Source organism: Cebidichthys violaceus, unplaced genomic scaffold, assembly GCF_023349555.1.
Source record: "Cebidichthys violaceus isolate CVI_PGR_0920_01 unplaced genomic scaffold, fCebVio1.0.p SCAF_7, whole genome shotgun sequence".
NCBI classification, from domain to species: Eukaryota; Metazoa; Chordata; class Actinopteri; order Perciformes; family Stichaeidae; genus Cebidichthys; species Cebidichthys violaceus.
This window is the reverse complement of record NW_027176927.1, coordinates 6,162,887-6,190,369: the sequence shown is the minus strand read 5'-3', so window position 1 is coordinate 6,190,369 and position 27,483 is coordinate 6,162,887. Positions and strand designations below refer to the sequence as shown.

General features: G+C 42.1%; 1 protein-coding gene across 3 annotated transcripts in view; it reads left to right on the top strand.

Moving 5' to 3' along the window:
• Nucleotides 1–26,651, top strand: part of adamtsl4 (ADAMTS-like 4) — a 32,969-nt gene extending 6,318 nt beyond the window's left edge. The window contains exons 4-18 of one of the 3 annotated variants that reach the window (XM_068735339.1): nt 1–348; nt 457–649; nt 10,917–11,019; nt 17,401–17,540; nt 18,002–18,206; nt 18,651–18,835; nt 20,147–20,306; nt 20,862–21,119; nt 21,311–21,440; nt 21,872–22,076; nt 22,592–22,765; nt 22,858–23,037; nt 23,480–23,659; nt 23,800–23,947; nt 24,057–26,651. The exon at nt 1–348 is cut by the window's left edge and continues 54 nt beyond it. In XM_068735339.1, the coding sequence (XP_068591440.1) occupies nt 1–348; nt 457–649; nt 10,917–11,019; nt 17,401–17,540; nt 18,002–18,206; nt 18,651–18,835; nt 20,147–20,306; nt 20,862–21,119; nt 21,311–21,440; nt 21,872–22,076; nt 22,592–22,765; nt 22,858–23,037; nt 23,480–23,659; nt 23,800–23,947; nt 24,057–24,187 (2,740 nt within the window). In that variant the 3' untranslated portion in view covers nt 24,188–26,651. Of the gene's footprint in view, nt 650–10,916; nt 11,020–17,400; nt 17,541–18,001; nt 18,207–18,650; nt 18,836–20,146; nt 20,307–20,861; nt 21,120–21,310; nt 21,441–21,871; nt 22,077–22,591; nt 22,766–22,857; nt 23,038–23,479; nt 23,660–23,799; nt 23,948–24,056 lie in introns of all 3 variants that reach the window. The other 2 variants (XM_068735337.1, XM_068735336.1) reach the window with 2 other exon arrangements.
• Nucleotides 26,652–27,483: the final 832 nt, after the last annotated feature.

Sequence of the window (27,483 nt, the reverse complement as noted above, 5' to 3'; positions counted from 1 at the left end):
GCCTCTGCACCGTCCCAACCGGCAGGCTCGCCACACTGTTAACGGCACTGATGCAGAAACATCACCTGCGCCCAATGAAGACGATGCAGAGAACAACAGGAAAGAGGACGAGGAGACGGCGAGTGATGGAGAGGACAGGAAGGGAGGGAGGCGTGAGGAGGAGGAGGTCTCTGAGGACCCGGCTGCTGAGGAGGTTCCCACTACAACCACCACAACTGGCAACCCACACCGCCATGTTGATCGACCCCCACAAACCAATACAGAGCACGGGAGGGCAAGAGAGCGAGCTCCATCTTCTCACTTCTTCTCACGCTCCTTATCCACATCTCTCCTACCCAACCGCCACAGGTTTGACTGGCACTCCGTCACCGCGCCACCTCCTCCCATCCCTCCTCTCTCCCGCCCCAACTCCCCTGCGGTCGCGTCACCTTTTTCCTCTCCTCTCCACCGCTCCAGCCCCATGCACAGAGACAGGGAGCTCCAACCAGGCTTTAGCCCCCACATCCCACCCACCGGCGACATCTACCCGCTGCAGCACCCCCATATCCTGCACCTGGGAGTGGAATCAGGCAGAGATGGAGGAAGAGCTGCTCCTCAGGTCTTCCGATGCTCTGGGCCGGAGAAGGAGTACCGCAGGTGCTTCTCGCAGGTAAGATCTTCACCCATGAATACGAGGAAAAAAGTAATTCTTCCACTCATTCCATTGGCTTCACACGCTTTTAATCATCTCAGTAGTTCACTTTCGTACTTGCTGCTTAGCGTGTATGTCCCCCACTCACCTCTGCTTTATTCAGCCTGCAGTCATGCTTGATTTATATGCATGCCGTGTGTTGAAGGGAGCAGTTAGGCGGGCGTAAAGTTGAAGGTCAGCAGAGTGTATTTGATATAGATCATTCCCCAGCTCCAACACTAGCTGGTTGTCTTTGAGCAATCGGATGGAAACTGACTGCAACTGCCTCCGCAGCTCCAAGGCGTGTGTGTATTCTGGGTCGTGAAGCCATACACGTGTCTTTGTGTGAGAAGAAAAACTTGACAGAACCTGCGCGTTAGTGTGTGTGTAAATGTGTGCAATGTGTATCGGCGTCAAGTCATGTCTGTCTCGAGGCCTGTCTGGTGATGATTGGGGTTGCAACCGGCTCCATACCTCTCAGTTTGGCTCAGTGCGAGCGTTATCAGTAGCAAAGTGAAAAAAGAGCAGCCCGAGGCACAGACAGGCCGGTCGTGACAGATGGGCGAATTCAAACCCTCAACACGCGGGTGAGAAACTGAGATGGACGCCGCAGTAACTCAGGTTTCACTAAGACTGGAATGCCGCGCTTGATTTCACTCAATTAAATGTGAGATTGAGGGGGAATATCGTGGATGAAGAGTTTTTAGGGATCGGGTGTTTTGCCAGGAGATTGTATCCACACTGTTTTTTTATTGATATGTTGTTAATATGCTTTATATATTTGCTTTAAAACATAACCATCAGGCAATAGACATTTTTAAAAGGCACCTGTCCTGATATTACCACATTTCACGCAGTATCACATTCTGCAAACATGCACATTTTCCACCTTTTTGCAATGGCTGCTTCAAATTAACAGCAGGCTTTCACACAACCTTCCACCACCGTTGCCATTTTTCAATCATCAATCAATCAACTCTTGTCCCTTGAGAAAGCGACAACATGTGGAAAGTCACAGATTTAATGCTTGAATTCATTTATTTTCAAGCGCAAAAACACCTGCAATTGCAGCCTTCCTTTGTCAAGTAAGTCCTGTACAGCTGCATTTAACATGTCAAGAAACTTATGTATTAAAAACTGAAACGTAGATTGGCTATTCTATCATAATATTTTATACAGTACGAATAGATAATAAAAAAATAAAAAAAACAGTATGACGTGACATCTTTCTTGGTGCTGTCAGAAAATGCAGTAGTGAGAAAGTATCATTCATTGAGTTTCATGTAAATTGGTCATCCACGTGTGAGATATCACACATGGATGAAGGGACGGACGAATAAAACAGAAGGAAACTGATCCATAGTCCATTTTAAGATTGGATCATGGGGACAAAAATACATTTGACCCGGTTATTTATTCCAGCAGACCACATGTAGCAGGTCTGTCTTAAGTGAGAGCATTGGTAGAGATGATAAGATTAAAGTTAACTACCACACACATACGCCTATACACTTATGCATTTTCACTCTCACTCGTTATTTCCACAACTGGCTCTCATCGAGTGGAAGTACACACTTGAAGTTGGGCCGGGTTGGCACTCGTGGGCTCTTGACTTTTCTCTCTTTAGATAAGTTGGCAGGCTCTCTTTCCCTCTTTCATCTCCCTCTCTTTCTTCTTTTCTGTCTCTACCCGGCTGTGTGTGATAGTCCCCATGTTAAAACAGATTTAGTAGCTGGCCTGGCAGAATACTCTCTCTGTGTGTGCCAGCAGCGCTAACAGCAGTCCTGTGACGGCTCAGCCTGACTCATGGGGTTACATATTTACCCAACATTAGCCTCTGCTTTAGCCTTGTTTGCTCCTGCAGTGTCCACATTTTTATATGTCTTTTCATCATTTAAAGATAGGTTTAACTTCTGATGAATGCAGGACTTTGCCCAGGCTTGTATGTACTGTATATATGTGTGTGTGTGTGTGTGTGTTTGTGTGTGATTTAGGGAGTGAGCCAGACTGAGTGTGACACATCCTATTATCTATTAGGTGTGTTTGTCATAACACACCATGCCTGAGGCCCATCACAAGTGTGATTGGCTGTGTGTGTGTGTGTGTGTGTGTGTGTGTGTGTGTGTGTGTGTGTTTTTACTGTTGCGTGGAAGCAAGAGGGGAACCGAGAGAGGGTCAGAGGAAATGAGAAGGGCAAAAGGGGAAGTGTGTGTGTGTGTGTGTGTGTGTGTGTGTGTGTGTGTGTGTGTGTGTGTGTGTGTGTGTGTGTGTGTGTGTGTAGGTGTGTGTGTAGGTGTGTGTGTGTGTGTGTGTGTGTGTGTAAATGTTAGAGTGAAGAAAGTGACGCAGTTAAGTAGTAGTGAATGAGAGTACTGTTTTTAGAAAATCTGCACACAGTAGTGGGAGGGCGAACTAAAGAGCGAGGGGAGAGAAAAGGTGGGGAGGGAGTGAGGCAAAAAAGAAATGGAGATGAAGGCTGGTGAGGATGAGTGTTATGGTGTCAGAGGGGTAAAGAGAGGCAGCAACAAAAAGAGAGGGATGGAGAGAAAAAGATTCTGCAGGAAGAAAAGAGAGGGATTCATAGAAAAGTGTGTGCGTTTGTGTGAACGAGCGCAGAGTGTAACAAGAGGAGAAGTTATTCTGTCCAAGGGAGAGGGGAGGAAAAGGTGGAATTTGAGAAGAAGCTGCCTGAAAAAAAAAAGAAAAGAAAAGAGAGACACACCAGCTTGAAGCAGACATTTCACAGACAGACTGACAGACACGTGCCTCTTCTCATCCTTTCCTTTCTCAATTCTTTGGTTTTGATGATTCTCTACTCATTCCCTCTCGCCTTAGCTCCTCTCTCTGTCCTCCTCTTCAGAGTAAATATTTGCCAAGAATCACTAACGGTGCGTTCCTCTGCAGCAGCAAGTGAGGCGAGATATGAGAAGTATGTAGTTCACCACGCGGCTCAATAAGAACGACACCAGCAAACACAAGGGTGTCGTTTCCAATGAACTGGGGGAAAATCTCTGAGCTGGTGATGTTGATCTATACATCTGAGTTGCCTTCAATGATTGCATTGAGCAATAAGAAGTTCTTTGCAAACTCTTTTCTGCCTTTGCCTTACAGGCTACATTCAGTCTAGTTGTCCTGATCAGACGGAGCGTTTTTGCTAGGTGTGTCCCAGAATGAGCGCTAACGTCACACAAACCATGAACTGTAAGCTAGCCAGTGGTTGCTAAAAAGCTTATTTTCATTATTGATTAATCTGCTGATAACTTTTAAATTAATATATTAATTGTTTAATATATGAAATGTAAAAACGATGCTATGTTCTTTTGTCTGACCAACAGTCAAAAAGATTCTGATTTATGACAGAAAAGCAGTAGATTCTCACACACTACATTTGCTTGAAAAATTGCTGCATCAATGAATTGATTAATTGATTATCTAGTTAAAGTAATTGATTTATTGACCAATCGTTTCAGCGTGAATACAGTCCACATGATACTGTACATCGGTAGAGTCAGCACTGGTTGCTACAGGAGCTAATCAAGGCTAAATACGACTTTATCTATCATATAGTATCAGAATACCATCAACTGGGCAAGTGTACAATAACTAATTCCATGGTCATTTTTTATTTTCTAGAGATGGATTCAAACAAATATAAATAGGATATAACATTCACATATTATTGAAGAACCTCTGACTTCATTGTTCTCATCCCTCCACTACCGACACCAAACCTGCACTCTTGAGGAGACATAATACCTCAAAAAAAACATGCCATACTTTAAAACACGCTCTACAATGTTATTGATCTCGCTCCTGTAGCCAAAACCTGAGGAGTTTTATGTTGTGACTACTCTGCACACTAACGTGGCCTCAGGCTGCTGCATAAGTCAGATGACCTAATCACAGTCTGTCATTACTCAGGCGTTTCTACAAAGGAAATGTATTATTACTATGAGCGCGGAGCCACACTCATCAACCCTAATAACTGTGTGCAGACTCTGCCACGCTTACCGTTGTTCTCATGAAGTGACAAACCGGCCCAGATGTTTTTGTTAGTGGGACTCAAGCACACACGCAAACACTCAACCACATTGATTCATTTAGAAGATCTGTACTTTCTTTGCTTTACTTTAACAAGCAGAAGTACCTGCTTCTCTTCAAAAACCAGGTTCCTCTGCTTGTTAAAAATCTGTTTACATCAGCTCCTGTGTGCTGAATTTTCCCTCTTTCATGTTCCTTTTCAGGAAACAGGGAAACAGTTTGGTCTGTCAAAAAGTAACAAAATCCACAAACCAGCACCTCTAACGCTCACTAATCACCATGTTTTATCTTGCTTGTTTAATCCGAACAAAAACTGAAGTGTAAAAACAGTGACTCCAGGAAATAAACCCTATAGCGCTTATGTAGCGTTACATTTAACGGACAAATATGAGAGTGGTATTGATCCTCTTGTCTAACTCTCAGCAAGAAAGCGAATAGGTGTGTTTCCTAAAATCTCAAACTGTTTCTCTATCCATCAAAGACTCATTCAAATTCAATATCTCTTCTTTATTTGTGTCCTGACCATGACAGTCAGCAATAACACTGAGTTACAGGTCAGGAACATTAGACAGAAAACATAACATATGCCACAAATTCATGAGATTTGTAATACAAATATACAAAAGACCACAACGTCGGCAGCCAGAGGACAGAGCACACTGTTTCTGCAGAAATGATTTGAATTCACAGAGTGAGTCCAACTTTTTTAGACAACTTCGGATCCAATTGCAGACGGTTCCCGACAGAGGAAGCAGCATCTCTGTCTACAGTAAAAAACTCCTTTGCATAGTTCCGTGCAGACTTTTGGACTGTTAATAGAAATGAGCTCTGGGAACGAAGAGCATAGCTGTCCACACTTCCTACCTCTCTTTCTCACACCCATGTGTTATTATGGAAATATGCATTAAATCACTTTACTGGTTTGTAGCAATAAGATGTGGGTTTGTCATTTTCAGTGCCTTCGAGCAAGGTTCTGGTTTTCATTTATTGATCTTGTGTAGTGTTTTCTTCTCTTTTTCTTTTCTTTCTAGAAAAGTTGTTCTGTCGCTCAAACTCAAATTTCTCCATAATACTATTATTTCTTGCCGCTCGTCTTGCGCAGCGCGGGGCCCCGTCAGTCGCTGATAGATGAGCAGCGTTTCTTTCGGAGGACTCCTGACTTCCCTTCCTCAGGGTCAAGGCCGAGAGCTGGGAGTTGCCCTGCAAAGCGCCGACGCACGGCCTTGGTCACATGATTAGCCGGAGAATGTTAATCTGCTGAGGACAAACACATACGCAAACATCTTAACATATGTCATGGATTTGTGTGCATGCATACAGTGATTAGTTCTGGCATGTGTTGATTTACGGCTGCAGGGGCCAACGGTCAGTTGTTTTGTCTGTGTAATGTCGCAGTAATGCTTGAGGAATGACCGGCCAGCCTTAACCTGTACGTGGCATTGCTGTGGTACGGCCAGCTGTGCAGGCAGGGACTTGCATGGAGAATGCCGACGTTTTACCTGGGCTTTCCCTACGGAAACACACATGTGGTGAAAGGTTCCCGCTTTCCTTGTGATCTGTTCCTCCCGAAAACTCATTAGTCTTGCCTGGGCCGGTGTTTGTGTTTCACGCAAGAGTGTTGTGTGTGACCAGGATTGGCTGGTGTGTGTTTATATGTGTGTGGCATTTTTGTGTCTGTGTGTGTCTGTGAGCACAGAACAAAGCTTTTAGCCCTCAGGCAGTCCCCCCCCTTCCTTCACATGCTCCAATATATCGCCCACAGACCTTTTCTCTCCTGCCCCCTCCCTGGCAGTAAAACACATCTGAACTTTCACAGCTCCCGAACAAAAACACTGACTGTCAGCTGTGTTCACTTTTCTTTCACCTGCTCTCTGCTGCTATCCTACGTTCACTCTTTCAACGTGTCAGTCAGTAGCAGCCAGTTATTATATCTTTCACTTCATGCGTCTGTTATGTTACCTACCAATAAAGAAAGCTTTAAGTTTCAGGTACTTTGATTGTATTTAAGCAAGGAGTTGTAATACTCCTGGTGTTATACAACTTGGGTCTTAGTTTACTAGTTTTAGCCATCATTCTTATTGGAAACCCCCAGGAGAAATCACTAACAAATCCAACAGAGCAAGAAACACAGCAGTCAGACAAACAAACCCCCAGGTTATCTTAACTTATTTGGAAGAGAAAACGAAAGGTGAATTTTTCCAACTGTCCATTATATACATCCATCACAGATCACAGACGGACTTCTTGATTCGACTCTGGTCTTCCTGTCCAATGAAGGATTATTACCAACATTTGGTAATAATCCTTCATTGGATCCTTCACCTCTAAAGTGGTTTAGTTTAATCTGGCTTAACTGTTGGCCTGTTTACGTCCTGTCTGATTGTCTGACAACTTGTGTTTCTTAAACTGTCGGACTTCATTGTAGTAATGACCTCAGTCATTACTTTAGTGAGCATGATGTTATCATACCTGATTGATTACCATGTTAAGTGTAAATGATGACCAGAACTAAGAAATACAAGACCCAAGTTGGATGAGACTGTACATTTATTTTAATCAGTATTAGCCAAAAAAGAAATGCACACAGAATGGTAGAAACACTACTAAAGGGAACAAAGTAATGTATTGTTGTTATTTAAGTAATTTCCAAAATTCACTCTATGAACAGGGCTGAGTATTGCTCAGTTTTTCAATGCCGCACCTTTTGGTCCAGAAAAACTTTTTTTTAATTTAACAAAAGAAGCTGGGAAGTTATGAAATCTAAGGACAATCAGCTGCACAAAATAAAATGTAACATTTTTTGGCAAACAACAAAAATGTAAAAGAAATTTGATACAAATCTCAAACTGAGAAAAAATACATGGTTAAAGGACAAAAAACTGTTTTGAATTTGAATTTCTCAGTGTTATCAAGGTCTACTTACAGTGCTTCTAGTTGATGCACAGCCCTAATAAACTGACAAGAATCAAGTAAAAAAACCTTTTAAAAAAAGAAATATTGCTACATGATTGAATGGTTTTGACTCTGTTGGAGTGAACTTGTGGTTTGAGTGTTTTGATTGCATCCACAGGCCCAGACTCATCCTTGCTGCCTTTCCCTCACCACACACCACCTTTCTCTCTTATATCACTCTTCGTCTTTAAGTATTTTACTCTTTTTTATCTCCCCTCCTTGGCCCATTCAATAACTGCCACTCACCCCCAGTTCCGCTGTCATCACTCCTTCTGTTCACAGTTATGGGGGAGACCCCCTAACCCTGCACTCATAGTAAATGAGGGAACACCAAAGTATGCCAGCCCTTACAATAACACACATTCTCCTCCAGAACCGTGAAACACCAGTTTTTGCTCTCTTTTTACCTCCCCTCCCTCCTCCATTCAGTCCATTAGCCTCCTGATGTTTTTACACACCCTAAACTCTCTATTGGGAGGAGAATCTGTTCGCTGCATAGCGTTCATACAGTCACCAACGCATGAATGCACACACTCGACTATTACTTGCATTATCTCTTTTCATTTTACATTCCTCTTGTTGTCTTTTATGGAAGCTCTTTCTTTCTTTTTACTGAATTGTAGCATCCTATAGCTGCACACACACTGTCCTTGTGTGTGTGTGTGTGTGTGTGTGTGTGTGTGTTTGGTGTTGTCCACTTATTGTTTATGGTCTTACAGGCACACACACACACACACACACACACACACACACACACACACACACACACATGAAAAGACACACAGAAACTCTCCAGTTTCAAATGGCGCCCAACATGTTTACGTCCTGCAGAAATATTTACAGCCATCACCAAACGCATTTCACACGAACACATCCAGGCAGATTTACAGGGTTACTTGCAAAAAAACATCAGGTCACATACGTACACTGACCCTCAATCGCCCGCCCTCGTACATATGCATTCAGCGGATGTAGCTTAAACACACTCTCTCGTACAAGAGGCTTAAACCAGACTACAACATATCGCCTGTAAATAACACAAAAATAAGTTTGTTTTAAAACGGTGTGAAACCTTGGAGGAGCGTAACACATAAAGTTTCATGAGCTGGTTTCACACTCCACTAGAAGAGAAACAACAGATGATCCTTATGAGTGTCTTGTGGCATGACAGCGACATAAATTAATTCACTCTCTCACACACACACACACACACACACACACACACACACACACACACACATACACACGCACAGTGAACGTGTGAATTTCAGCAGTGTCAATGAGTGCATGCATGCTTTGAAGGTTTATCCATTAATGTCTTTTAGTTACACTTTGTCGCAGAAGCCTGTTCACATGGGAACTGTTGGTCTGTGTGCGTGCATGCCTTTGTGTGTGTGTGTGTGTGTGTGTGTGTGTGTGTGTGTGTGTGTGTGTGTGTGTGTATAAACTTGACTACTCCCTTGCTCTTGTCTCCCTAGATGAGTGACTAGGAACTTTCCAGCTGTTTGTGACAGCTGTGAACGAGGAGACTGATCCACAAAAAAAAAAAAAAGACAAGAGGAACGAATCAAAGAAAGAGAGGAGTGAAAGACAAGATGATTGTGGAGCTGACAGAGATTTGAGTTGCAAGGAAATCTGAGAACTCTGTCTGCGGCATGTGAGAGTGTGTGTGTGTTTGAGCCAGCTGTATGTCAGAGGGCTGTAAACTCAGTGTTTTTTGACCAGACAGGATGGTTGTGGCTTCCCACAGTAATGATACCTGATGATGAGTGTGTGTGTGGTGTGTGTGTGTGTGTGTGTGTGTGTGTGTGTGTGCGTGCTTGCAGCAGTGGAAAAAGTATGCAGTTTTTTACTCAAGTAGAGTATGTATTAATACTACATTTTAAGTAAAGTTCCTGCATTCAAAATGTTAATGTTAACTAAAAGTACAGAAGTATAATCAGCTAAATGTACTTAAAGGAATAGTTGGACACTTTGGGAAATATGCTCATTCTGCAATCCATCTGATGAATATGATGCTACCGCTAGCAGCCGGTTAGCTTAGCACAAAGACTAGAAGCAGGAAGATGAGCTAGCTTGTCTCTGCCCAAAGGTAACAAAGTCGGCGAGGCACCTCCAAAGGTGTTAATAATCTTTAAATGTACAGGTAGGCAGATTTTGTCACCTTCGGACAGAGTCAGACTAGATTTGAACCAATTTCCAGTCGTGATGCTAGCAGTATCTTCATACTTTGTATTACATTATTAGATTTTTAATACTGATGCGTCAATTCATTCATCTAAAAACTCTACAGTCTACAGCTACATGAGCAGCTCTGTGAGGCTAATGCTAACACTACCATGCTCACAATGACAATGCTAACATGCTGGTGTATAGCAGATATAATGTTAAACCATGAAATTACCAAAGTCATGAGGATTCATCATCTGGGTATACATGAATATTTGTGCAGTATTACAATATCTCCCTCTGAAGTGTAGTAGAATAGAAGTATAAAGTAGCATAGCATGGGAGTATGAAATTTTGTACAAGTACCTCAAAATTGTAATGCGCTGCAGTACAATTAGTAAATACTTTTCACAACTGTGTGTGTGTGTGTGTGTGTTAGTTAGTGTGTGTCCCACAGGACTGGGGCATTGTGAGTTATGGTCAGTACAGTATAAACCAGCAGACTCATCTCTGCCTGATGTTTCAGCTGTCGTTTAAGTGCAGGTATGCTGAAACTCTTTCCACTGTACGGCTCCATAAGGACTCTACTTCAACGAGCACAAGCTGGACGTGCTCATACACACACAAGCACACGCACACACACACACACACACACACACACACACACACACACACACACATGCACATCACATTCTGTGGTCATGCACTAAAAGCCACGGTGGATTTATGTGTGCAGCCGCTTCCAAAAAATCTATTATGTCCACATGGTTCTGATATTGTACACTCACTGACTGCCAAAAGCAGCATGTAGACTGCGTGTGCGTGTGTTTTTGTATTTGTTTGTACAGGTATGGAGTGTTTGCGCTTACTTCTATGATTTCAATTGAATTGAATGAATGAATGAATTCCTTTTTTATTAGCGGTGTTTCCTTTGCCTTTTCCTCACAACAGTCTACTGCAGCCTTCCTTCTTTAGGGAGTGGGAGAGGAACAACCGCCAGTTTAATAGCTGAGTGATTTCATATTAGTTCAATGTGTGGCACTGCATTTTAAACTCTCTGTCTCCCTGTGTATCTGTCCTCCAGGTGTGTGGAGGAGCTTCGTTGGACTCCAGAGCAGAGCAGTGTGCTGCCTTTAACACCCAGGAGTTCATGGGTCGCCTCTACAACTGGGAACCTTTCACTGAGGGTAAGGACTACGTCAACACACACACACACACACACACACACACACACACACACACACACACACACACACACACACACGGTAGTTAAGGGTTTAGCTGCAAAGTGCTTCAATGTGATAATAGGCTTACTGTGAGAATGAAATGCTAGGAGAGGGGGAAGGTGGGGGGGTTGAAAAAACGTCAGTAAAATGTGTGATTAAGTGAGTTAAATGTTGCTCTGGTATTAGTGTGTGTTGGCAGGCCTTTCGCTGCATGCCCAACCCACCGCAATCCCTCCTGTCATTGGCCTGCAGTAGATGTAGCGTCAAGGCTGGTGAGAGTCAAGAGGAAAAGAGAATGACTGGAAATCAATCTGCTTTTATTCTTTGCACAAAACACTCTCTCTCCCTCGTCTCATTTTCCTCTCATTTGTCCAACATCTCCCTTCCTCTCCTGCCAAGCGTCTCCTCCCAGCTCTGACTAAGCACACAGATTCCTACCGAATGAGATAAAGACAGAAAGAGAGAGACAGAGAAGGGGAGTGAGAGGTGATGGGACGCAAGTGTTTTGTCATATGACCAGTGGGAGCAAAGAGAGACAACGTGGCTTGCGTGTGTGTGTCTCTCTGTTTCTCTATACTGTATGTGCGATTGTTTACTTTGGTGTTAAGTGTACAATAGTTCAGCGCAGTGGAGATTGTGTCTATTTACATTTGTTTTCCAATGCTGGAGGGAAGAGAGAGAGAGAGAAAACACAAAACAGATATTTGAGGAATTTGAGAGAAAGGGAAGAGTGGATAGAGAGAATTTTACAAACATGGGGGTTTTGGGAGTGAGAGATTGGAGGAAGGGAAGACAAAGAGAGTATAGAGAAACACAGCTGTGAGATGATAACAGCAGTATTTGTCATTAGACTTATGTTTGCAAGCCTCTGTGTATTTAAAGTATGATATTATTGGCAAGTGTGTGTGCTTGTACTGTAGATGAATGGCTTAATATAGTATGTGGCCAAATGTTTGTGCATGTATGTTTGTGTATCTGTCTGTCTATACACTTGTGATTACTGTATCAGCTAGCTGAAATTCCTCAACATGCACACTGAGAGTGTAGAGCCAGACGCCCTAGATCAGCAACACCAACCATAATGTCCAGTTTTGGTTTGGTTTTAGTCTTGATGCACACATAGCACACCTGTCCAAATATAGACGAAACTAAAAACTAACACAAAAAAGTAGAGCATGTAACAAACAACACACACAAAAGATGAAGAACGGCATGATTTCCACAAATGGCGTAATACACCCAGATATATTAAAGGGACAGCTACAATATCTCTAATGGTAGTCACATTTGTCTTACAGTACGTAGCGCCATATTGCCCACCTCTATAGTCAGGTGGTTTTGAATTCTCAATTGCCTGTTTATATGGATGCGAGTGTCCTGGATGTACTCGGGTGGTTGTCTCTCACCCACTATGAGCCGGTCATCCCCCTGTGATTCTGTGAAGGATAAGTATTTATATATAATGGATGGATTACCCAACTTATTTTCATGACAACACAGAGGGAGTTCACCTTGTAGGATGTACTGATATTTTTTCGGTCAACCCTCAGGCCAGTTTTGAGGATGCAGGTGAATCTAGACACGGTAACATCTGTAGCGGGAGTCATCGTAGAGGTATCAGCTGGAGTCTAACTGCCTGCGTAAACACACAGGTGCTTTTCCTTTCACCCACCACCCCCGTTCTCTGTGTGTTTGTATGGGGGAAAGAGTGATATTACTGTATTTATCCTGAATTTAGCTGCTCTTACATTCTCTCTATGTGCTTTTGCGTCCTTGCACTCTGCTCTGGCTTACTGTAAGCCAGCGTGTAATTGAGATCTGCTGAGAAGAGGACAGGAAGAAAAGCAGAGAAAAACCTCTTATAGGGGGGTACATGGGTAAATCATGGTTCTGGCATCAGAAAGACACAGCATAGTCATATCACTGTGAGGATTTGTTTGGATAAAAGAAGCCACAAAATGGCAGACGTCACATTTATTGGTGGCGTTGAGGGGTTAAAGGTATTTGCAGATGACGTCAGCTGGGTCAGACACACTTGATCAGCGCTGTAGATGATCCTTTTCCACTCTGCTAAGTAAACTGTATCGCACTGTTTACTTCAGTCCGGTCCCATTGGCTGCAACCCAAATCTTCATATCTCGCTTCCCATCAACACACTGGAGGCTGCGTGGAGTGTGTGTGTGTGTGTGTGTGTGTGTGTGTGTGTGAGTGTGTGTGTGTGTGTGTGTGTGTGTGTGTGTGAGTGTGTGACATTGAATGGTGTGTTAGTCATTTTTCTCCAGCTGCACTCATCTGTCTAGGACTTAGTAACGCACTGCATATATTTCCCAAAAGTATTTATGTTAAACCGTGCAGTCAGCTCTTGCTACTTCGTGTGTGATTTTTTTATTTTTTTTGCCTCTAATGTGACAGCCTTGTTATGTATGAACTGGCCTTTGGTTTGGAACTGGAAGCTTAAACTTTAAAGCTGCCACAATGGCTATAAACCACAGAAGTGATTTATTTTAGTAGTAATGTTTCCCCTCACAAGCTCAGCCCCTGAATAATGCTACCTCTAGTTTTGTAAGCGCTGCACGTGCAGGTGTTGTTTTACTTGAATATTCCCTTTTTTTCAGGCCTCATCCCCAGTCCGCTTACCCATCCTCCCCTCTTCCTGTCCCACTGCCTCTCTCTTTCTCTCTCCCTGTTGGAGTTTGTTTAGACGGAGAGATAGTGGGGAAGTATATTCAGACAACATATATTCCACTGTCTGAACACTAAGCTCAGAGAGGGAGAGAGAGAGACAGTGGAAGAGACAGAGAGGCCAGAGATCGAGGCGAAGAGAGGAACAGGGAAGCAGAATGAAGTAGCTAGAGACAAATGAAAGATAAAGGAGCGCAAATAGAGAGAGAAGTTAAAGATTATTAGGAGTTGGAGAGCACTTAAACATCAGGGCAGGATAAAGAGGAGATGGAGAATGAGGGAGATGAGCAGGAAGCATACATAGAGAGACAGAGAGTACATGAGTGGCAGCACGTCTCCCCCTCTCTTTTCTGTCACTGTCACCAGTCTAATCTCTCAAAGATAACTATGACAGACGGAAAGAGAGAACAAGGGTGGAGAGAAAGAGATAGTGGGAACACTGCCATCCCTTTTCTTTGTTTCTTTTTTAAATATGTACTGTATATCTATCTCGCTGCAATTATCAGACAGTAGCAAAAGAATGGGTGCAAATAAGCAGAAATATTTAAAGAAAGTTTGACTCATTTGGATGTCAGTCACGAACAGTAACTCGTGCTTTCGTACCAATTATTTTACAATATACCGCCACCAAGACATTAATGTTAATTGAAAACATTTAAATCAATAAAATCAGTTGGTAAAATAGAAAAAATAGGAAATTATTTTCATCCCACATTTTAATATCAAGTTAAATCAAGAACAGATGCCTTTTCTGATAAAATGCCATCAGATTACAGGAAGCTGTTGAATGTCGGAGTAATAATACGAATACATATTGTTTGAGTTGTTTGAATCAGAGACAATAAGACAACACCGCTTCATTCAATTTATTTCTCTTATTGGCACTAATTAGTTTCCACATATGCTGATGACATATTGTATTTTTATGAAGCACTTACTTTTCTAATATTTTATATTCTCTCTCACAACATATTTTAGAAATATTTTACAGAATTTCCAGCAACGAAGTAAACTGATAAGTCTATTACTGCACCAATGAATCTGTTTCTGCTTCCTAAAGTATCGTACGGTCCATGTTTACCCATTCTGAAGGACCACTACTACATGTCCGGAGTATATTTATAAGCGAATTGATGTACCTAGTTATGTACCATAACTTCCATACAAAGTTGTGGAAAGATAAACATCCATCCGAGTCAATTGCTTCACGTGTATGACTTCCTGACCACTTCCAGCCACTTAGTGAGATAAAATACACTCCTTAATGTCCACAGATCAGGAAGTCAAACTGGCAAAGGAACAAACCTGTACATGGTGGTCTCGGTCCAAACTTAAGTGTTTTTTGTCGAGACACACAACATGACTCATCCCTGATGCAGGTATTTTTTTGGGCCACTTTTCAGTCATTAAGATCATACTTGGTTCACTCTGCTCTCCCAGTGAAATACTCCAAGCTTCCTTAGCACCTAATCCTTCTATTTCCTGAAACAATAAAATAGCATCTTAACAGTCCAGATTTACTAATCCTTCTCTTCTGTCTGGAGGTTCGCTCTTTTCCCGTATGATGACTTATATCATCCCTGTTGAAGTGTTGTATTTCAGCATAGAGAGTCAAAGAACAGAGATGTATGAAAGCATATGGAGTTACTTTCAGTCCACTACATACCAACTATATACTTTTTGCATTCTCTCTTGGACACACAAGGAGAAAGCTGGTATTTGACCTTTAGTCTTTGTTCTAGTATCTCTTATGAGCATCTTGACTTTGAAGGGGCTTTGGGTTACTTGCTGCTGATGGTTTATTGAAGTGGGAGAGGGGATATTCTTGGTGAAACAAGCTTCAGTGGTATTATATGAAAATATAGTGGCATTGGTGTGATACCAGAACAACACTTTCACCAAACATTTCACCAAAGATGCACTTTTCAAACCACTTCAAGGACAGAATGATACAACTGTACCACAGTTAGACCACAAAGTGTCATACTGTTCATATTTATTATATATATTATATTTGGAAGTATGTGAGAAGTCACAAATTCAGAATCACAGAAGTTGTCCTTTAAACCCTGACCTCCTGGTGACAGAAACTCCTCCCTCCCATCTGCAACTACATCTCTGACCCCTATACTCATGCTATGAGCTCATGTTTATAGCTCTATTTCACACACACAAACGCAGCCCTATACACACACACACACACACACACACACACACACACACACACACACACACACTCACACACACACACACACACACACACACCAGCCCTGCCCAAGGCCTTTAACCCCTTAAAGACCCCAATCTCTAACCTCAAAGAGGGTAATAAACAGTTGAGCCGCTCACTGTCCCTTCCTGTGTTCATCAACTGTTTTTCAATATTTTTATGTGTTCTTCAAAGGAAAAGTTCAACATTTTGGGAAGTATATGCTAACTCACTTGTTTATCACAAGAAGATAATTTCATGTCTTTCTTAAAGGAATGATACACCAATTTAGAAAATGCTCCAGAATAACAATGTCAGACTATCAAAATTGCTGCAGCAGAATCACGGCGCTATAGGCTTTTTTAGTCCACACATAACTGTTTCTACATTACCCACAATGCAACTCAACAGATTTGGGTGTGTTATGCTAGTAGCTGCCTCTAGCCTTTATCTTCCAGCAGAGATGAGGAGCTTGCAGCAGAGGCCTGGTAAACTCACTTCTTCTTAACTCCATACCACCAGATTCTTTTCTTTTTCAAACTTGTACTCCTAAGCCCCTTCCTATTCTGACTCAAGTGACATCACTTGAGGCGATTCATCACACTTCGGCACAGCTTTCTTTTGAGCTAAAAATTACTTTGTACAACTTTTTTCACGTACGCAGCAGTGGTTAGCCTGGCTTATTATAGACACTGGACGAGCCTGGCTCTGTCCAAAGTTCAATAATGCACCTCCCAACACCTCTAAAGTTCACTATTACACATTGTGTTGCTTGTTAGTTAAATCATTACATAAACAAATATGTTATATTTTTTATGTTTTGTGGTTTTAGAGGGACTCACATGGTGTAACGATTATCTTCTCTTTTCATGCTTAGAAAGAAACGAGATGTTGAACTGTTCCTTTAAACCTGATCATTGTCTTGCACCACTCAGACACACTCTTCTCTTGCTCTTCTACTTTCTCAACGTTTTTAGTTTGGACCCCTATGAGATCCTCTGTATTCTCCACTCGTGCCACTTCTCTCAGTACTGAAAGACTTCAATTTCCTCTTTTACCTTGAAGCTGTCTCCTTTTTCTCTTATTCTTCCCATCTGTTCTTTTCTTCCTTGTACATCTATACCTGCTGTGTTTGCCCGTTGGGTTATTCTCATAAATCAAACCTTCCTTAGGCTTATGTTTACACCTCTCCTCTGGGTATGTAGCTCCTGGGATGGTGCAACAGTGAATGCATTCACACAAGTGAGCAGCAGGGGAAATAGCTAATCACTCTGGGGCTGTCTGACAGTCGGGGAAGCCACATGGAAAGACATTCATCGCTCAGCTGGGTCTTCTCAGCGCCAGGCAGACGCAGAAAGAAGCTTCACAGATTTATGTAGAAGATCTCACAGTCAGACACATATAAATCAATACGTTATGCAATAATCATCCTTTCCTCTGTCCCTGTGTTGCAGTTGGGGCGGACAAACAGTGTGAGCTGACCTGCAGACCTGCGGGCTATCGTTTCTATGTCCGCCAGGCCGAGCGTGTCAGAGACGGGACCCCCTGCTTCAACGTCAGCGCCAACGATGTGTGTGTAGAGGGGCGATGTCTGGTAAGTGCATTTATATGTGCGTGTGTGGGAGATTTTAGCTTCAGGTATCTGAACCCAAGTCCATCCTGTACAGCCGGAGTTGACAAAATCCAGAACCTCTCCGTCTCAGGCCGATTCAAGCCTGGCATTCAGATTCAGAGTGGCTCCAATCTTTTTTATTACCCTGCTCTGGGCTTCTGTTCTCTGTGTCTTTCCTTCTTTCTCTCATTTGCACTCCATGATTTTGCCCTTATTCCACACTTCCGTTTCTGGCATAAATCCGGTCAGCGATAGTTACCAACTGCACAAACAATGGTGAAATAAACACTGGCGATGGATGTGAAATTTCAACCACATTGGAAAAGCTTTTCTCTGCTCTGTCCCCTCCCCTCCTCCCACATCTCTTTTGTTCCCCTACCCCACTTCCCCCCCCACATTGTCTGACCCATCACTCACATCTTTTCACCTTCCTCTCCTGCCAGACCGAGGGTTGCGATGGGGTACTGGGCTCCGGCTCTGTGATTGACAAGTGTGGAGTGTGTGGTGGGCGGGAGAGCTCCTGTCGAAAGGTGACGGGAAGTTTCCAAAATGCCACGGTTCCCCTTGGTTACCACAAGATCCTGGACATTCCGCCTGGAGCTACATTCATTAACATCACAGAAAGGCGAGCCAGCCCTAATTACCTGGGTAAGAGCTAATAGACACAAACCAAATCATGCACACACACACAGTTTAAGGTTTCTTACATAATACTGGTTGCAGCTCCAGTTAAAGTGAGATGTTGGCAGGGGAATTGCAGATTTGGTAATGAGATTTGGCCCACGGGCATCTGTGTGCTGGCTCGGACCAAGACTGTAAATTTTGTGACCTCCCAGACTCCAAGGGGATAAAGCTTGTATTGTTAGAGCTCATAAGGAACCAGTGAAGTGTGTATGTGTGAGTGTTCGTCCTCCCGTTTGGTAATGAGACAGCACTCCAAAGTCTGTTTGTCTGTCTGAGAGTGTGTTTGGGTTTATAGGGGTTTTCCTAAGAATTTACCACTATGTAGACTAAACAAGATCAAAATAAGAAAATCATTTTTAACTCAATCCTCCTGTCTGCCCTTCTAACATTCCACCCTCTTTTCTGCAGCCATGAGGAGTGGCACGGGGGCTTCAGTGGTGAATGGGCGGTGGGCTGTGGACCCTCCTGGGGAGTACCAGGCAGGAGGGACTACCTTCACCTACACCCGACCTAGAGCACAGGCGGAGGGGGAGGAAGAGAAGGGCGAGTCCCTCGGGGCTCCGGGACCAACTACCACACAGCTACAGCTATATGTAAGAACAGTGTTTGCTTTAACCCTGTCAGCAAACATGAGCCAGGGCATGGCAAAATTGAGTTAATGATAAGAATCACACACATACACATAGACACATGTGTATACAAAGAGCATTTAACATCTCTATAACGTTGTCGTAAGCCTGAGGCTATGCTCTCCTGCTCTGTGCCAAGATCTTGCAGATTGCCTGGGTTATTTTAACATTATGGTGGGATAAAGACAGCTACACCAAAGCTTAGCCTGAGCCACATCAGTCTATCCAGGGCTTAATGATAACAATTCCAACCTCAGGCTAAGATCTTGTTAAAGAACAGAACTCATCTGCAGCTTTACATCCAGAAGTCAGAGGGAAGGAGGGGGTAAAAATAGCAAGCACCAAAGCCACTGGAATCACCTGCGTTTTTATGGCTTTATTTTGATTTTGAAAAAAGACAAAAAGTCTATAACCACACCATTGGCACTGCGAGTGCATATTGCTCATTACACGCTGGGAAATAAAACGTTGGATGGATACAAAATAGAAAGACAAGTCAGCTATGTGTAGAGCCTTGCATCTGGTGGAACAAATTTAAGTTTGGCCACAAAATTTTTTTTTTTTTTTTTTAATTAAAAAGAACAAAACAAAAATGTTTATTGGTTGTTCTCAGGTTGCTTTTTTTCTATATAACACAAGTTACACCCCAAACTACACCCATTGTTTGCTCAGAACATGTTTTTTTTTCCAGCTCCCACTTGCATTCAACTACTTTACTTTATTCTTACTTTACTTTATTCTTACAATACTTTATACTTTACAATATCTTACAATTAGATTAGCATAAAGACTTGAAATAGCTCGTCTAACTCTGTCCAAAAATAACAAAATCTGCCTAGCAGCACCTCTAAAGCTTAATTAACAAATTACAAGTTGTTTAATTATTATTGAGATATGTCACTCTTGACCAAGGTGCAGCATTGACAGATAGAGCAACTGCCTGAATTGCATTGACATCTTAGGCAAAAAATAGCAGATCCAAATGTTGTTGCCATGGGACTCCAGCTGATTAAGTTTAGATGACCTTGGATATGTTAAGTCTTGTGTGATGGTCTGCAGTGTTTCATAATAACAGCGGAGACACACAGCATACACCCTGCTGAGGCATCCTTGAGCTTGACAGTGTTTCCCTGCCAGGGCCTTAGTGGCTCGTCCTGACCTCTCAGTGCGTTTCTCAATGGGGATCTGTAAAGCTGTTTTAGGGTGTTTCTTGTCATTGGCTAGTTTTTTTTACCTTTAACTTTGTCTGTTCTCTCACCCTGTTTTGCTCTCCAGATCATTTTCCACAAGGAGAACCCAGGCATCAACTATGAGTTTTATGTTCCCGTGGAGAAAAAGGAGGTAGAGAGGGAGAGGCTAACGGAGAGGGAGAAAGAGAGGGAGGTACCCAGAGAGAGGCCGAGGGAGCGAGAGCCAGCGAGGGCACCCCTTCGCAGTACGTCTCTCGCACTTCTACTTTCTGGTTTTATCTTCTTCTGTTTGGCTCACTTTTTGACAGCCATGTTTCCAGACACTGGATTCTCCACAGTCATGTTCAGCACATAGTTGAGTCTCGTCAGTTGCAGAATTGAACCCTAAATCAAACATTTCTAGATTCATTCTTTCCAAATTACTCAGGGAAACACTACTGTGAGCCATGAGTGGCCCATGATGGACGTGTTTATGAATTAGGATGGGTGTGGTTGTGGGCTAAAAGGGAGGGATTATTGTGCAAGTGTGTTTGTGTGTTTGTGTGTGACCTAGATGGGAGGCTATCTGGTCCACATGTTTGCTGCCATGAGACCCTGACCTCATTATGACATCATTATCGTCTGACTCACTGCCTTCCTCCTATTCTTGATATTTCAGCATTCATGTTTTGCCTCTTTCTTCACTTTTAATCGCTCTTCTCTCCATGTATGTTACCTAAAGTTCACCTCTCTCTCTCTCTTACCTTGTCTTTCCTTTCTAATTTGTCTAAATGTCAATCTCTTTTTTTCTTCTCTCCCAGCTCCTCTCACTGTGTCAGTAGAAGACCCTCCTGCTCCTCCTCCCATTTCGGTCCCTTCTTTCCCCTCCTCCTCTTCCACCTCTGTGTTTTCTCCCCCCTCCTCAGACCGATTGACACCTGAGAGGTCACGTCCTCGGGGCTCGGCACCCAATAGGAATGCTCGGATCCCCCCTCGCACTGACCTGCCACCGGACACTCAGCCACCATTTGTGTGGAGGAGAGGAGGACTCACAGAGTGCTCTGCTTCCTGTGGCAAAGGTCAGAGTTCATAAATGCTTGTTACCATCTAATTTAAGTGTGATTTTTTTTAAATTAATTACTCCGTGCTTAAAATGACTTACGTTGGATTGAGTGATGTCTCCCCCCTGTGGTGTGTAGGTGCAAGTACAAGGACAATGAAGTGACGTATTTCTCACTCTGTGCATCTATCCATCTTTCTCTCTCTGTAGGTTCTCAGAACAGAGTCATTCTGTGTATAAACCGCCATACAGACGAGGAAGTCCCGGAGAGAAAGTGTGACTCTGCAGCCAAGCCGGTTCCTGAGGAGGAGCCTTGTAACACACATCCCTGCCCGCCATTGTGAGAAAAGATTACCTTGAAAAGATACATCATATATATATATATATATATATATATATATGCCTTTTTTCAGAAGCAAGTGCTTTTTTCAAAGCTGATAATTCACTGCATGAAAACCACACTGCAAATTCAAGTGTTTAATTTCTGGAAGATTCTTGACACAAGTTTCTACTGTGAACAGGTTTATAGTATGTCACTGCACTGGCAGATTTCTATCATTTTCAATTAAAGACTTGATAGGATGGAGATTTTTTTTGCTGAGCAAATTTTCTCAAGGAAAAAGTATGGATAATGTGATAAATGCACCTAATACACATAGATTTTATTGAAGTAGTGTGTATCTGACGCCGTGTGAGTATGTGTTATTTTCCTGTAACATTTAGCTTCAACATGTCCTTCTCTCTCTGTCACTCCCTCACTGTTTCCTTCAGCTGGGAGGCCAGTTCATGGTCAGAGTGCAGTGTGTCCTGTGGCCCCGGGGTGCAGCAGAGGCAGCTCCAGTGCAGGCAGAGCTTTGGGAACCGCTCCACCATGGTCCACCCGCAGCGCTGTGCCAACCTCACCCCACTAGAGTCCACACAGGCGTGTCAGCTCGGCCTCTGCTCCCATTGGGAGGTCGGCTCCGACTGGAGCACGGTAGGTCAACAATGCCAGTATGCTGCTGGGAAATGTATCTGCTAATGGGTCTGCAGTGAAAAGAGGCCAAGTAATGCATCTCAGAGTCAAACATAACAGCCAAAGAGCAAAAGAGTTTGTGTGCAAGGAGTTTTAACTTTGGAGTTACGCTTTTTAATTATGGCAATTTGTCTTTATTATGAATTAAAAAAATTCCTTCATCGGGTCAGCATACAACTATTTAAGTACTTTTCAAGTCAGAGACTGCTGCAGAATCTTTTTACTCATTTCTCTTTTGCATTTATATGATGTATTTATGGGCTTATCTCTTGTTTCTGTTTTCTTGCTGCACAACCAACTGCCCTTTGGGAACACATAAAGGATTAATTGATTGATAAGCAACTATAAATCTTTTTTGTCAAATAGTATTTGATCCACTTTTGATGTTAATCAAGTAAATGGGTATGAAATGCTTTGTACCGTTTCTTTCATCTGTTTGTAGTCATTCTTGTTTTTCTCCTCTTCATTTGTCACAGTGCTCAGTGGACTGTGGAGTTGGGAGGAGGACGAGGAGTGTGCACTGCCTCAGCGATCAGGGCAGCATGGTGAACGAAAAAGAGTGCAACTCCAGGGCTCGCCCACAAGGAAGTGAGGAGTGCAACATGGGCCCCTGTGTAACCAACTGGTACTTCACAGTCTGGTCCAACACTGTGAGTAACACACATACACAGAAGCAAAAAGGAAGAAATGTACACAGCACTCAACAGTAAGCCCCAACCTGATCTTCCACTTTGTCCCTCAGTGTTCGGCGCAGTGTGGCCCTGGGGTGCAGAGGAGGGAGGTGGTGTGTCTGACTCGAGGAGGGGTCAGAGAGGGTGGAGGAGGAGGGGACTGTGTTGGGGAAAAACCGGCAGAGATGAAGGCTTGCAACGGGGGTCCCTGTGTGCCAACAACCATGTGGTACAGCAGCCCCTGGACACAGGTAGGTTGAATGAAACACAAAACATTTGAAGGACAGAATGTGTACAAGTTGTAGAGTAATTTTAAAACGTGAATCGATTTTAACTCTTGTATTTTTGCTTTTTGGTTTGTTTCCCTTTTAAGTTTCTATTATAAAGACATTGTTGTTTTGTATTGTGAGTTTGATGCCTAACACAAATGTTGTATTGTCAAAAAAGTTAGTGCAGAGTGTGCAGAAATTCATATGTTCCTTTTAGTTTCTACAGTGCTAGACATTTTTATTGACCCACAGTAACTTTAATTTGTACTTTAAGTAGTCTTCTGTGTCATCTTTCATTTTATTTTATTCGTTGAGGTTTTTTTGTTTTGCATGTATAGATTTTGTATGTTTGTTTTGGAGTAAAAGAGCATTCATATTGCAGTGATAGATCCAATAAACACAGCTACTGTATTCCTTCTTCCAGTGTAATGTCCCATGTGGGAATGGATCTCAGCGACGAGACATCATTTGTGTCCAGAAGTTGGGGAATGATTTTACTGTTGCATCAGCCAATGAGTGTGCTCATCTGGAGAAACCGGCCGCGGTCCAGGAGTGTGAGATGGGAGAGTGTGAGCCACAGTGGTTCACAACAGAGTGGAGCGCGGTGAGAGACGATGGGAGAGGGAGCGGGATCTGAGAATAAAATGCTGGATAAAGAAATGATGTGACAGAACAGTCTAAATCTACAAATAATAATTTATTTTAATTAATAACCCTTTTGTTTGCACTCTCTTTTTTTCTCAGTGCTCACGTTCTTGTGGAAAAGGCTTACAAATGAGGGAAGTACGATGTCTGGCACCAGACAAAAAGCTCAGCCACGAATGTGATTTGAGAACCAAACCTGAACAGGAGCAAATCTGCAACACAATACCCTGCAGTCCACAAGTCGCAGGTGTGTGTATGTGTGTGTATGTGTCTGCGTCTGCATGACCATGATGTGTATACATATGTGTCTTTTTCTTTCTTGCCACCAACCTCTTTCTCCGCCTCTCTTTTCATAGATGAAAACTGCCGGGACAGACGTCACAACTGTGTGGTGGTGGTTCAGGCCAGGATGTGTGTCTACTCGTACTATAAGAGCGCCTGCTGTGCCTCGTGTACCCAGAGTGCTCAGCGTGCCAAGAGGCACTGACCAGCCAATCACACAGACAGCCCAGGTGCGCGAATAGTCAAGGATTAGGTCAAAAGAGCTGATTCCCCCCCCCCCCCCCCGAAATAAAAAGTCTGTAGATATGGAAAGCCCAGAGTAGACATAAACCTTGTGGTGGCCGTGAGATAACGTTTTGCTAATTCCTCCTGATTCTTCAGGTACAACACTGTGAAAGCAGCCGGTTCCTTTGTCCAGTTCTCTGTACAAGTTCTGTTAGAACTACATATTCCACTGAGAGCACATCTGTTTACTCGTTACGTTAGCTTTAACAGGTTCATAATGAAGATGACACTGCTGTGTTCCAACAGCAAATTTAGCCTTTTTTGAATGATTCTTTTTAATCTACAGCAACTTAAAACAATGCAAACCACTAAATATGAAAAGAAACGTGCTGAACAAATAATTACCATTCTGTGCTAGATACACTGTGTATGTTGTAGTGTATGGAAGATCTACTGGAATAGTGTCTCTGTACACTGCAGACCCCTAACTAAGCTAGAAAGATTTCATTAACGTATCGTATGTCTTTTTCTGTTTGCCAAAAAATATTTTCTCAAGCGTCCTCTTATTGTTCAGTTCAGTATTTGGACAGATGAACCAAAGGAGTGGGTTGACCATTGCAGTTAGTGACCAAATATATCAGAGCAGGAAGAAGTTTGAATCTTCCCAAACAAGTAGGATAATTAGACATGGATGGTAAACAAGCAGCACAGACTGTGTGAAGTCCTTCGACGTATTCATGCCAGTTACAGATATATCTTTTTAATGAGCTGTGTTTAAATTCACAGGTTTGAAGACTGTAGTTATGTTTTTACTAAAGTCAGCGCGATGCTGCTCACTAATAGACAAATCAATAAAGTGTTCTTCTATACTTTTCTTCTTGTCAACAAATCCCATGAAAAGACCAAACCAACAATGTGTTAGTCTGATGATGTACATTTTTAGAAACGTCTCACAAATATATAGTTTCTTTTTTTAAGGGTCAGTAATTTTCTTTTATAGCTGGGATATTAGAAAATGTCACTCAAACAAGAGAAAGGTTTATTTGTTGGGGACTGTTTTCAACTGTAGATTAACACACGTTAGTGAGTATTTATGCCTCCAGGATGGTAGATTGACTCAAAATCAAAAAATGTCCTCCAGTGCATATGTGTGGCTCATTTCTACGTTTTATTCAGTTTTTTTTAAATGTCACAGGGATTTGTGGGATTTATGACAAAAAGCAAAATATAGAATATTTCCTTTAACCACAAAGTTGGTGATGCACAAGTCTGAAGATGTAAAATGATTCACTAATTTCATATTTTAGTGATAGCACCATGACGATTGTGTGGAGGTATGAAACATCGTCATGTCCTAGAAGAGTATTCAGAAACTATTCATAAATTCTAGGGGCTGGACGAACAAGCATGTAAAATACGTAAAAAATAGAGTCTGCACACTAGATAATGCTTCAATGAATTTAATTGACAGTGGTAATTAACTGTTCATGGGAGCATTATCTAGTGTGAAGACTGTATTTCTTCTGTCTTTTACATGTTTTATGTCCTCGCTCTTTTCTCACCTCATCTCATTATCTTCTCTTTTTGCATCCGTCGTCACCTTCGCGGGAGGAGACGATGAATCTGTCCTATGAGAGTAGGCAAAGCCATAATTAGAAAACCTTGTGTTGACTGAGAAAGCTGCTTTCTTACAATAGTCTTTTAATGAGTTAGTTTATGATACAGATCAAATGCAATCATTCTGCTTTGACCTGGAAGTACATATGTTTGCATTCTGAGGTGGCAACCTCTGATTGTTTGTGTAGGTACTCTTTATGCCTTTTCTCTCTTTCTCGTATATATACTGTTTTTACTTTTTCTCTTCCTACACTTCCCAAGAAGACATACACACACATTACACCCTGCCCACTCAAAGGTGAGGAGTCTTCATATTTGTCAGATATGTTTTAATGTCTATATTTTTTTGGAACATAGTAAGCGCTTGTGTTTTATAGATAAGTGTTGTTGTAGACTGCATTTAATCACATCTAACTGTCATATAACTATTTTTCATTTGACAAGAGAATCAGTGACTTTATCGTACGTGTGCGTTTTGGATGTTTGTGTGTGTGTGTGTGTGTGTGTGTTCATGTATGTGTGTGTATGGTTGCGTGTTTTACGATCGTGGCTTTGAATGTGTCATTCTTGTCTCTAATCCCTTGTAGTAAAAATGACTTTTTATATAAAAACAAAAAAGGATAGTAATTTATCTATTATCTAAAGAACATGTAATTTATTTTCTTGTTTTAAGAAGCTGTAGCAAAATGTTTTTGTTACCACCAGAGTATATAAGATTGTTATTGTTGATACACAGATGTTTTTTTTTTATCATGCAAAAACAAAGAAAAGTGTGGAAAGATTATTATGTCAAAGCTTCATTTTAAATAAAACAACACAGAAATGAAGTAGAGTGTCATGTATACTTTTGCCCAGTGATTAAGGGTGATATAGCCACTTTCCTCCAAACGATGGCACCGTTGAGTCTCATACATGAATGAGCAGGCCTCGTTATCTCAGAATGAAGTGGCCCACAGAGCAAATGTCTCTTTTTGGTATCAAGCCTGCATTGTGACGAGTTCTTTTTAAATAGTGGGATTTGTTTCAGAATATTGAATGAGCAAGCTTGATGTGATCATCCAAAAGATATTTTGATGAATTACTCTATTTAATTATTTGACGCAGACATTTCTTGAAATACATTATATGTTACCTGGTCAAAATGGCATCATAAAATCAATTCACGAAATCCATCATGAAGCATGTTATCATATTAATGTCTGATACCAAAGAAGCGTTTCTAAATAAAGTTCATTATGCAGACTAGTCCATGCCCACAGTGCATAACACGAAAAAGCATTCTTTTACAAATACAGAAAGGTCAGATATGTCTTGATGCCTGAAGTGTAAATGTAGGAGAGTCTGTAAGTGTAAGAGTACAAATGAGCCAATGGTAAAACTAAGAAGAGTTTGGAAGTTTAAAGGTCGTAGCCACTTTGTTAAACTAAACTTTTGCCAAAGTATAATAGGAATGTGCAGTTATAAGAGCGGTGTGGTTGGATACAGGTGTACCAAGTGGCAGTCCCCATATGAAGAGATACCAAGTCCAAGTCAGTGTTATTTTCCATCACCAGGGTGGGTCCTAATGCTGTTTCAAAGCCTTATCAACACTTTTAGGAATACAGTTCTGTTGGACAAATACTAATTTGGTAAGGGAATCAGTTATATAAATACTTTACT